Below are 13,071 nucleotides of genomic sequence, written 5' to 3'. Positions count from 1 at the left end.
TTAGATTTGCATGAGCAAGTCACGTTCAGCTAAGAAATAACATTATTTATCTGCTGTTTTTATATAAAACACTACTACACAAACGTTAAGTAACTAAATGGCTTCACAGATACACTGGCTGGCTGTGAATGGGCGGACAGAACTACTCCATGACCTTGTGCAGCATGTCAGTGATGTTGATGTTGAGGATGCCATGGGGCAGACAGCACTGCATGTTGCCTGCCAGAACGGTCACAAGACGGTAAGTTCAGCCATGAGGACTTTAAGCTGCATGTGTTTGTTTTTTAAAATTGAACTCATGAAAAGTTTTTCACTGTGCATGTTTGGGAACATGAAGCATAATAGCAAAATCTTATTTTCTGCATCTTATGGACTTTTTCTTTTTTGAGACAGGGTCTCACTTTGTTGCCCAGGCTGGAGTGCAGTGGTGGTATCCTAGGTCACCGCGGCCTTAAACTCCTGTGCTCAAGTGATCCTCCCACCTCAGCCTCCTGAGTAGCTGGGATTACATGTGTGAACCACTGCACCTGGACCATATGGACTTCTGATAAATATATTGTGTATGGTTAGAAGAAATAGAAAATAGTGCTTTTGGGCTGGGAGCCGTGGCTCACAGCTGTAATCCCAGCACTTTGGAAGGCTGAGATGGGTGGATCGCTTGAGCTCAGGAGTTCAGCCTGGGCAACATGGCGAAACCCCATCTCTACTAAAAATACAAAAAAATTTAGCTGGGTATGGTGGCATGCACCAGTAGTCTCAGCTATTCCAGAGGCTGAAGTGGGAGAATTGCTTGAGCGCAGGAGTCAGCGGTTGCAATGAGCCAAGACTGTGCCACTATACTCCAGCCTGGGTGACAGAGTGAGAGCCTGTCTCAAACAACAACAACAACAAAAACAGGAAAATAGTGCTTTTATATGTGCTCAAAATATTTGTAATTTGCATTTTGATTTTATTTCCAATTCATAGGCTTTAATAACCGAATATACTAAATTTTTTAATGTCATGTATTCACACTTAATTTTAACATTTATAATGTTCATTCTATTCTCAGTTTTAGCAAATAAAACTTCATATTTTATTTTATCTTTTGCCATTAAGCCTCAATTTTGAGGATTAGGTAGTGAGGAAAGTGAGCAATGACACTGGTTAAATAGTATGAGTCAGGTTATCCTATTTTTCTACTTGCATTGTGTGTGGTCCAAGTAACAGTTGTTTTCTTTCTTTCTTTTACTTTTTTAAATTATTTATTTATTTATTTATTTTTTGAGATGGTGTCTCGCTCTGTCACCCAGGCTGGAGTGCAGTGGTGCGATCTCGGCTCACAGCAAGCTCCACCTCCCGGGTTCACAGCATTCTCTTGCTTCAGACTCCCGAGTGGCTGCAGGCATGTGCCACCACGCCCCGCTAATTTTTTGTATTTTTAGCAGAGATGGGGTTTCATCATGTTAGCCAGGATGGTCTCAATCTCCTGACCTCGTGATTCACCTGCCTCGGCCTCCCAAAGTGCTGGGATTATAGGCGTCAGCCACCGTGCCTGGCCTCTTTCTTTCTTTTTCTTTTTTTTTGAGACAGAGTCTCACTCTGTCACCCAGGCTGGAGTGCAGTGGCACGATCTCAGCTTAGTGCAACCTCTGCCTCCCAGGTTTAAATGATTCTTGTGCCTCCCAAGTAGCTGGGATTACAGGTGTGCGCCACCACACCCAGCAACTTTTTGTATTTTTAGTAGAGATGGGGTTTTGCTGTGGTGGCCAGGCTGGTCTTGAATTCCTGGTCTCAAGTGATCTGCCTGCCTCAGCCTCCCAAAATGCTGGGATTACAGGTGTGAGCCACCGTGCCTGGCTATTTTCCTTCTTACTCTAGGTTTCTAAAATCATGCATTTGTTTTAGGACAGTGCTCGCCTGTTATTCCTGTGTCCTGACATTTGGCTTTTGAAATTGCTATTTCTCTCTCATTAAGAGACTTTACTGCCTTATATAAAGATTGAAAGTTAAGATTTTAGATTGAGTTTCTGCTTTGCTATAATTCTCTACCCTGTTTATGTTTTTAATTTTTTTTTTTTTTTTTTAACATTTAACATTATTGGTAATAGAATGTACAGGTGTGTGCCAGTAGTCTCAGCTACTTGGGAGGCTGAGGTGGAGAGGTCAAGATTAGGTAGAGAGATCCCTTTAGCCCAGGAGTTGTGGGTCATAGTGCGCTATGCTGGTTGGATGTCCACACTAAGTTTGGCATGAATATGGTGACCTCTCAGGATGCCAGATTGCCAGAGAGGTGAACCAGACCAGGTCAGAAACAGCAAGTCAAAACCCCCATGCTGGTCAGTTTGTGGGATCATGTCAGTGAATTGCCACTGCACCTCATCTCTTCAAAAAAAAAAAAAAGCATGTAATTTATTTTCTTGCTGACCATAATAACAATGAAACCGACTCAAAGCAAAGTCTGTACCAGTAGCTACAAGGATACAAAGTTTGTTTATTTATTTTTGTTGCAAACTTTCCGAGTCTTATCTCTTGTTGGGAGAAGGGAGAATTCGTAGTGGAATCTGGACTTTCATCTCTTCAAACACTTTTTCCTTAACCTGATTTCAGGATGTATGATCACAATTCACAGAATATTGGACTTCTTCAAGATAGTCGACAAAGGTTGACATTGTCTTATGTTTAATATGGTGTTGAAAAAGTGGAGGGATATAGGATCCTTTTTCTGTTTCCTGGAATTTTTCTGAACAGTATTGTTCATTTGTATTTTTTGTCTTTTATCATCTGAAAACCAATGCAGTGTTTTCAGGTATATTCTTCTCATTAGTTTTTACTACTTAGAGTCAACATTATTAAATTTAAAAAGTATTCTGTATGGAAAAAAAAGATGTGAAATGTCCTAATCTTGAATGACTCCGGTTTTTAAGGCACTATTGCGTATTAGAGAATGAGTCTAGCCAATAGCTCTCAGAGGACAGAAGAGCACCTACTTTAATATAAACACCCTTTGCTATAACGGATGAGCAGAGTGTCATTTACTAAGACTTGCATACCCTACCTGTTGCCCAGGAACTTGGATAGGAAAATACTGGGATTCAGATTAGAAAAAGATCTGTAAAAGCTAATTTTAGCTGCTTTGAACCAGTACAGAAGCAAGAATTACTAAGAAAACCTTGTTCAAAACATGTGCATTACAGGCTGCATTAAAAATTTAGAATTGCCTTCTGAAGTTACTGAAAATTAGGTGGTGTAAGTATAATATACTCCATATGGTTTACAACCTAAAGCAAATGTGGTAAAGTAATGGAGAATTCCTCATAGTCAGATGCCTTTGAACAATTATATTCTGAGAAGATTTATAGGGAGCCTGACTTCATTGTGGTGATGAGTTTCACAGAATGAGATTTTGCAGACAGAGTAGAGGAGGAAGGGTAGAAAAAGTCATGTTGACTTGTGGTTGGTTGTAATGGCCAACGGGATTAATAATAGTTGGTCAATTATAGTTACCTGCAATGATCATATACAGGTAAAGGGAATGCTTAGGACTGATTATTTTCTGAATCGTTATCTACGATGATCATATAAATGTAAAGGGAATGCTTAGCACTGATTATTTTCTCAATCATTGTATGTATCTTTATTCCTTTTTCAATTAGGACAAAAGGGAATCTTGAAAAATTAGTCTATTTCTTTGCCTCCTGGCTGAACTATAGTTCTACAAATCTGTGTTCATAGTTGTGCTAATACTGCCTATTTCAGAATTACTCATATATTTCTGGGACACATTCACATCTCAGTGTATAAGCATTAATTGTTTTATCTTGAGTTTGATGTGATTTACTGGGCTATGAAATATGATGTTATTATAGGATAAGGGTTACTGATTTATTAAAAACCATTTGTATATCTTTCCATAAGTTGAACACTGAGTGTATAATTCTTTGTCAGGTATCCTAGTGACTCAGTGGCAAGTCAGTATGGCCTTTTTGTTGTCTCAGTAGCCACTTCTTCCATAAATTCTTTAAAAAGTCTTCAGAACTGATGTCCATGTAGACCTATACCAGTGCTTGTAAGTTTCAATATTTTATTTTTAAGCTTAGGAGCTTACATAATTCTGATTATATATATTTTATAGAATAAAATAGAAAACTTTAAATGGGGAAGAAACTCCATTAAGAAATAAAGCACATCAGCTGTTTTCACAGAGGCATGGGTGATAAATCCTCTGAAATTCGCCTTCTCATCTCATTTTAGAGTAAATCTGAGGAGTGCATGAAAACATTTTGAGCAACTAGCTAAGCACCCTTAAACTTTGTAGATTATATAGCTAAATGCTATATTCTTGCTTTGGTGACAAGAAGTGCTTTTTCAAATTTATATTACATTTTTTAAGAATAAAAGATTTGGAAGAAAGATTCATTTTTGTCATAACTAAGAAATTGAGTAATCTTAATTATGATTTCATATAGATGCAGCTTTGCATTAGCGGTAAACATGATAAAGGTCTCATTTTCCTCTTGTTGGAAGGAAGTGGTTTGGGCGGTTGAAGAGTGCACTCTGTTTTTTGTCATTGTAGCATAATAGCACCGTGATTTTAAACTACTTCTATCCCTATTTAATAATGATCAGATGAAAGGAATCATAACAACTTCTTAATAATTTTATTTTTATGTAACTTTTCTTAGATCAACTGTTAAACTCCATTCTTAGCTGTATAATATCAGAATTCTGGTATGTCTTTGGATACTAATTTCAAAAAATCATTTCAAAGTTTGGTTATTCAACTGGAGATGTAATTTTACTGGTGATATAATTAAGGAAACTGTTGTGAACACTTTGGAAGGCATTTAACAGCAGTAATAACTACTGCTCTTATGATTGTTATTAATATGCATGATGTGATTCTGTCAAAGTACACAGATCAGTATCTAGACCCTTTATTCATTTATGCTTATACAAGAAGCTGGGCCTTGTTGATTTTTAATTTCAGTTTTAGAAAGTTGAGTAAAACCTAACACTGTTCTCTGTAGGTATAATTTATTAATACTCTTTGGACCATAAATTAAACCTAGTTTTTGGTAACTTTTTCTTTAAGATTTATAAATGTGTTGAATTACCAAAAATGATAAACTACAGTCTTCTCAGAATAACGTGGATTTAGAAACCGTAGAGAACTGTCAAATAGTTCAGTCTAAAATTCTGTAAGTTAGATTACATGGCAGGATTAGTTAGGGACTAATTTGTAATTTATTTAAAAATAAATTTCATTTTTATCAGAATAAACCTTATTAAGTTTTTGTAACTAAATACAAAGCTTCACAAACAATAGGAAATGATAGTTGAACCCTTAGTATAATAGACTATATTAGATAGAACTGACTGCATTTTTTAACTAAAATCATAGATTTGTTAAGAAACAGTGCTCAACCCTACATTCAGTCAGCTCTCTTGGTGTCTTTAGCCAGCTTCCAAGTTTTTCATCCATTACTGGACAGCCATGCAAACTTAATTGAAAACATTTTCCAGACATTAATTGGATTCAGCCTTGAGGCATAAAGGTAGGTAGCCTAACATTTCAGAGTATATTTCTAGAGTCAGAGTAATTGTATTTATTCTAATGCTAGAATTCTCCTTTAATCATTTCTAAGAAGTTGAAGCAAATAGTAGAAAGTTCTCTTACCACTGTTACTTTTATAACACAAGTGGATGATAATGATTTTTACTGGATACATCGTAAGAGTTCAAAGTTCTTAATAGGTGAAAGTGGACAGGTTTCTAGAAAAGATGTGTGTAAACCAGTCACTGATTAGTGAGTTGGGAGTTTTACTTAGTGTATAAGCTATTTGTGCATTGCCATAACTCATGTCATCAGAATTATTTTTAATTAAAAAATTAAGTAAGGACACTTTGTTGTTTGGTCTCCTTTTAGCTAGTGATAATACCACAACTTTGATTTTTACTTAGAGTTTTATTATTGAATATCTATTCCTTTTTACTTTGATCAGTGTTTTGAGAGTTGACATTGATAAAATAGGGCTGCCCTGGATTTCTTGCTTTGTAATTTATCAGTGTATTGGGCACAGGTGGTCTTGGTTAGTCACTGCCTTCAATTAAATGACTTGAGATTGACCTACACATTAGGTTTGTACGTTTGTTTTACTCAGGATATTGTTTTATCACTTGAAAGGTTATGAAGTCTGTTGAAATATGTCATTTCTTCTTAAGGCTCTCTTGAAGGCCATATGAAAATCCCCTATGCTTTTCTTTTTCGGTTCCTCCACAATAGTTTCTTATTCTGTAAGGAGGAGGGAATCCCATTCTAGATAATCAATGACTAGAATAGTTTTTTTGGTGGGTAGAGAAGGGGCAGAATTGGGCCGGGAATTTGCAATTCTAAATTTTTTAAAAAGTGTGCTTTGTCGATCCAATTTTGGGCATATAGTTCTTAAAATTATGTATATTAATGTAGTGTAGCTCTTAAAATTATATTAATTTGAAAAATAGGTAATCAGCTATCAGTCACATATTTATGTTGGCATGCTTTTACATGTTTATGTTTAGTAAATTGTAAGCTACTGCACTTAATTTTAGCAAGTAAATGAGAAGCCATATAATTTTATTTGTTTTTTTTTTTTTTTTTTTTTTTGAGACGGAGTCTCGCGCTGTCGCCCAGGCTGGAGTGCAGTGGCCGGATCTCAGCTCACTGCAAGCTCCGCCTCCCGGGTTCACGCCATTCTCCGGCCTCAGCCTCCCGAGTAGCTGGGACTACAGGCGCTGCCACCTCGCCCGGCTATTTTTTGTATTTCTTAGTAGAGACGGGGTTTCACCGTGTTAGCCTGGATGGTCTCGATCTCCTGACCTTGTGATCCGCCCATCTCGGCCTCCCAAAAGTGCTGGGATTACAGGCTTGAGCCACCGCGCCCGGCCCATATAATTTTAAAAATAGAAGCTGTGACCATCATTGTAAATCACAATTGTTAGGTTTTTTGGACTTCATGGCTTATAGATTAGTGCAGTTTTCACAAAAGTATTTGTGGGATTTTAGGGGCAAGAAATTTGCTAAAATGAATTGAATCCAAATCATAGAAAATCCTGATTTATTTTTCTGGATAGCACTGATCACCATCTAGTACATTACAAATTTTGTTTATTTATATCTTGTCACTTTATCTTCCCTTTCCACTATGTACTTCATGAAGGCAGGTTTTTTTGTCTGTTTTGTTCATTGTTTGAACTCGAGTATCTAGAGTAGGGCATAGCACATAATTTAGAGCAGTGGTCCCTAACCTTTTTGGCACTAGGGACCAGTTTCGTGGAAGACAAGTTTTCCACAGTTAGAAGTCGGGGGGATGGTTTCGGGATGAAACTGTTCTACTTCAGATGGAACTTACGCCTAAATCTTTCATGGGCAGCTCACAATAGAGTTCATGCACCTATGAGAATCAAATGTTACTGCTGATCAGACAGGAGGCAGAGCTCAGACTGATGTTCACGTGCCTGCCACTCACCTCCTGCTGTGTGGCCTGGTTCCTAACAGCCTGGGGATTGGGGACCCCTGATTTAGAGTAGTGTGTAACACACTATCTAGAGGAGGGCATAGTACATAATGGGTATAGATTTTTGTTGAAAGATGGTAGAAACTGGTGGACAGTGTCCAGGTTCTTGGCATTTTGAACAAAGAATTGGACAAAGTGCACAAACAAGTAAAGAATGAAGCATCAAAAGCAGGTATTTATTGAAAACAAGTACACTCCACAGGGTGGGAATTGGCCCGAGCAGCTGCTCAAGGGTTTGGATACAGAATCTTCTGGGGTCTAAATACCCTATATACATTTCCCATTGGCCACTTGGCATTTACCTCATGTAAATGAAATGGTGGCCTGCAATCAATCAGAGGTCACACCCCTATGCAAACATCTGATTGGTTGTGGGAAGCAACTCATCAGAGGCTAAAGTGAAGTTAGGAAGTTGCACTTCTGTGCAATTGAAGACTTGGCCCTCAGTCTGATTGGTTGCACATAGCTACCTTCAGTTAGTCTGACTGGTTGCTATGTGCAGCCAATCAGAGGTTGGTTGCTATGTGCAACCAATCAGAGGCTGAAGTGAAGTTACAGAGTTACACTCCTATGCAAACATCTGATTGGTTGCTTTTTGCAACCTATCAGTGGTACTTTCAATTTCCCATCTGCCTCGCAAAAGAGGTGGGGGTTTGAAAAAGGGGAGTAGTCTCTGGTCCTTTTGTTACTTAAGCGTGGAAAGTTAGAGTTTTCCTTTCAATTTATTTCTGGAAAGTCAAGGTGAAATGGCCTTAGGTTCCCTGCCTCCAGACCCTATTCTTCTGCCTCAAAACCACTCAAATGCAGTATCATTTTGATCAATATATTCTGCCATTTTCTTTGCATTTCTAAATGTCACTTTTTTCCTTTTATATCTTTAAGTGGAGTATATATTGATAGTGCTGATTCTTACAAGAGGTTGTATCCATTTGTATCTATTGCTGAAAATATCTCCTTTTGAGAATCCTTAGGGATTTTAAAAGTTTAATCTAGAATTTATTCTCTTGAATTATGTTGTGCCTTATGCTTTGATACAATTTAAAACTCTCAGGTAGTGTTGTTTCTTCAAGAACTTTTATGTATTTATTTTAACTTAATAAATGCTCAGAGTACATTTTCTTCTACCTAAGTTTTAACCTTTGGGCACACATGAACAGTTTTCACATAGTTGAAAACATTGATTATCTTGTAGCACTTTGAAAGAGTGTATGTGGAGTCTTGAAACTATTCCAGTTGTTAAGACCAGGCAATAAATACCTCATTACAGTTCTATATACCTATTTGTCATTCATGATATCTCAATATCGTATGTGTGTGTTGTCAACAAGAAAATAATTTGTTATTGTGGTTAGACCTTTTGCTTTACCACTGAAATATTGTTTCTCTGGATTATTTGAGAATGAGAATCCATTTTGCACACTAGTGTATGTCCAATTAAGGAGTAGTAAGAGACTCAGGAGGGCTCACCCTCCAAACAAGTCTCAGTAGAAACAGCCAGAATAGTAATAGGATGGGTTAGATAAGTGTTAACAGCCTCTGTCCCCTCGCCTGACACTAATTAGACCTTCCTTATTCTCCTTACTACTCATCACTGTGCAGTCTGCTAATTGTTGAGGTGAGTACATTTTAAGTTCCTTCTGTACTTGAATTATCTTTACTTGCTGTCCTCAGAGAAATGACTGGAGAGTTTTTTAAAACTGTGATTCAGATTGTCTGTGACTTTCTAGCAGCTTTTCTTATTATGCCATTTAATCAATAATTGACTGAATTTTGCATTTTCCTTTCCCTTCCTGTTTAGAGCTTTTTCAAAAAGAAAACAGCAAGCAAACATCTTTTTTTTTGTTAAGTCACAAAGATAGATGACTTTGCACTCATTTCAGTGCTGCAAGGCAATTTTTTTTTTTTTTTTTGAGACGGAGTCTCACTCTGTCGCCCAGGCTGGAGTGCAGCGGCCGGATCTCAGCTCACTGCAAGCTCCGCCTCACGAGTTCACGCCCTTCTCCTGCCTCAGCCTCCCGAGTAGCTGGGATTACAGATGCCCGCCACCTCGCCCGGCTAGTTTTTTTGTATTTTGTAGTAGAGACGGGGTTTCACCGTGTTGGCCAGGATGGTCTCGATCTCCTGACCTCGTGATCCGCCCGTCTCAGCCTCCCAAAGTGCTGGGATTACAGGCTTGAGCCACCGCGCCCGGCAAGGCAATTTTTTATTCTTTCAAATTCCTTTATACATTTTTATCCTTATTCTAAGGGAAGTAGGTTTTTCTGTTTTTTGATTTTTATTTTTTATTGGGGGATTGGAGGAACATTTTATCTGCAAGTGCAGCTATTGAAAACTTTACTAAAAATAGGTTTCTTTTAATAGTTGCATATTTTGAGGATCTTAATTGGGCTTTTTTTTAAAAAAATAGAAAAGTAGAAAGATTTATGAATGGAAAATAAAATACTGGAACAAGTAACTTCCAATTTGTTTTATTTTTTTTTTTTTGAGACAGAGTCTCTCTCTGTTGCCTAGGCTGGAGCAATGGCATGATCTTGGCTCACTGCAACCTCTGCCTCCCGGGTTCAAGCGATTCTCCTGCGTCAGCCTCTGAAGTAGCTGGGATCACAGGCACCCGCCACCATGCCCAGCTAATTTTTGTATTTTTGATAGCAACGGTGTTTCACTATGTTGGCCAGGCTGGTCTTGAACTCCTGACCTCAGGTGGTCCACCTGGCCTCCCAAAGTGCTAGGATTGTAGGTGTGAATCATCGCGCCCAGCCTCCAATATTTTAATCAAGTGTTTCTCTCTCTTAAAAAAAATTAATGTCTTTGTAGGATATATTAAAAGTCATGGCAAGAACCACAATTACTTTTTTCACCAACCACATACAAGGTTTATATTGTAAATCACGCTTTTTTTCTAAGACTTGCTTCGAATTTATCTCACCAGTTTGTTGAGAACAGTAGAGGAATATGTTAGTCTAATGGCTAAATTGTTTTTATACTGTAAGCTCTACAGTATAAATAGAAATACAGAAGCACTATAAAAAATATATGGTTAAAAATACCATTACTTTTTTTTTTTGGAGACAGAGTACAGGCTGGAGTGCAGTGATGCGATCTCTGCTCATTGCAACCTCTGCCTCCTGGGTTCAAGCAATTCTTCTGCCTCAGCCTCCTAAGTAGCTGGGATTACAGATATGCACCATCACGCCAGGCTAATTTTTGTGTTTTTAGTAGAGACAAGGTTTCACCATGTTGGCCAGGCTGGTCTTGAACTTCCGACCTCAAGTGATCCGACTGCCTCAGCTTCCCAAAGTGCTAGGATTACAGGTGTGAGCCACCACGCTCGGCCTACTTTTTTATTTTGTATTTATTTAGAGATAGGGTTTCACTCTGTTGAACTGGATGGAGTGTAGTGGTGCGATGATAGCTCACTGTAACCTTGAGCTCCTGGGCTCAAGTGATTCTTCTGCCTCAGCCTCCCAGATAGCTAGGGCTACAAGCACACACCACCACACCTGGCTAATTTTTTTTTTTTTTTTTTTGAGACAGGCTGGAGTGCAGTGGTGCGGTCTCAGCTCACTTCAAGCTCTGCCTCCTGTGTTCACGCCATTCTCCTGGCTCAGCCTCCCGAGTAGCTGGGACTAGAGGCGCCTGCCACCACACCTGGATAAATTTTGTATTTTTTTTTAGTAGAGACGGGGTTTCACCATGTTAGCCAGGATGGTATTGATCTCCTGACCTTGTGATCCGCCCGCCTCAGCCTCCCAAACTGCTGGGATTACAGGCGTGAGCCACCATGCGTGGCCCACGCCTGGATAATTTTTTAAAAAATTTATAACTTTCTTTTTTAGAGATGGTGGTCTCACTATGTTGCCCAGATTGGTCTTGAACTCCTGGCCTCAAGCAGTCCTCCCACTTTGGCCTCCCAAAGCCTTGTGATTACAGGCATAAAAATAGCATTACTTTAAAACCATACACAAGTAGCTGTCTAGGTACTTAAGCTTTATTCTGTAATAGTTATTTAGTAGGGAGTTACTAGATTATCTATGATTAATGTAGTTTATGAAGATATGTCAGATTAGGCATAATACTATTTAGTAATCTGAATTCAGAAGAATTATAATGCCTATGTTTTGATCAGTGGAGTAGTGATTATGAACATGGACTTGGGTTTGAATCCCTGCTTCACTGTTTGTGTGTTGGAGTACAGATTACATGACCTCTTTGACACTCAGTTTTGTGCTTATAAAAGTGAAGAGAATATCACCTTTCTCACAAGATGCATTAAATGAAATGATAAATGCTTATTAGCACACTGGGTACATATTAGTGTTATTTACATTATATCATTACATAGTTTTTAACATTATAATTTATATAAATGTATAGTATATTTTGTTAAAATTCCTTTATTACAGTTTCTGGATTGCTAGGTTTTAATTGCGTATTGATATATATTTTCAGTGTATTGGCTTTCATCTCTTCTGAGCCAGTTGAGAGTTGAAGACTTATTTTCTATAATTTCTTTTTTTGTTTTTTTTAACTTTTAAGTTCAGGGGTACAAGTACAGGTTTGATACATAGGCAAAGTTGTGTCATGGGGCTTTGTTGTAGAGATTATTTCATCACGTAGGTATTAAGCCTAGTATACATTAGTTATTTTGCCTCATCCTTTCCCTCCTCCCACCCTCTACCCCTTTGAAAGGCCTCAGTGTATATTGTTCCCCTCTATATCCATGTGTTCTCATCATTGAGCTTCCACTTATTAGAGAGAACATACGGTATTTGGTTTTCTGTTCCTGTGTTAGTTTGCGAAAGATAATGACCTGCAGCTCCATTCATGTCCCTGAAAAGGACATTGTCACATTCTTTTTTTTATGGCTGCATAGTATTCTATGGTATATGTGTACCTCATTTTCTTGATCCAGTCTACCATCAGTGGGCATTTAGGTTGATTCCATGTCTTTGCTATTGTGAATAGTGCAGCAGTGAACAAATGTGTGCATATGTCTTTATAAAAGAATGATTTATATTTCTTTTGGGTTTATACCTAGTAATGGGATTGCTGGGTCAAACGGTATTTCTGTCCTTAGGTCTTTGAGGAATCACCACACTGTCCTCTACAATGGCTGAAGTAATTTACTCCCACCAACAGTGTATAAGCCTTCCTTTTTCTCTACAACCTTGCCAGCATCTGTTGTTTTTTGACTTTTTTTTTTTTTTTTGAGATGGAGTCTCGCTCTGTCCCCCAGGCTGGAGTGCAGTGGTGCCATCTTGGCTCACTGCAAGCTCCGCCTCCCGGGTTCACGCCATTCTCCTGTCTCAGCCTCCCAATTAGCTGGGACTACAGGTGCCCACCACCATGCCCGGCTAATTTTTTTGTATGTTTTGGTAGAGATGGGGTTTCACCGTGTTAGCTGGGATGGTCTCGATCTCCTGACCTCGTGATCCGCCGGCCTCGGCCTCCCAAAGTGCTGGGATTACAGGCGTGAGCCACCACGCTCAGCCGTTTTTTGACTTTTTAATAATACCCATTCTTACTGGTGTGAGAT

The 13,071-nt window shown here is 38.5% G+C and overlaps 1 protein-coding gene across 14 annotated transcripts in view; it reads left to right on the top strand.

Annotated features, from left to right (window-relative positions):
• The window catches only part of HACE1 (HECT domain and ankyrin repeat containing E3 ubiquitin protein ligase 1), a 128,931-nt gene that overhangs the window by 27,467 nt on the left and 88,393 nt on the right, over positions 1–13,071 (top strand). For 10 of the 14 annotated variants that reach the window (XM_003897956.3, XM_009205747.3, XM_021937642.2 and 7 more), the window contains one exon: positions 110–241. The exons of 3 other annotated variants lie outside the window; for them this stretch is intronic. In XM_003897956.3, coding sequence (XP_003898005.1) covers positions 110–241 — 132 coding nt within the window. Of the gene's footprint in view, positions 1–109; positions 242–13,071 lie in introns of those variants that run through there. One more of the 14 variants, XM_017958167.1, reaches the window with a different exon arrangement.

Source organism: Papio anubis, chromosome 6, assembly GCF_008728515.1.
Source record: "Papio anubis isolate 15944 chromosome 6, Panubis1.0, whole genome shotgun sequence".
NCBI lineage: Eukaryota > Metazoa > Chordata > Mammalia > Primates > Cercopithecidae > Papio > Papio anubis.
Note: the sequence above shows the minus strand (reverse complement) of the source record. Positions and strands in the feature narration are given on the sequence as shown.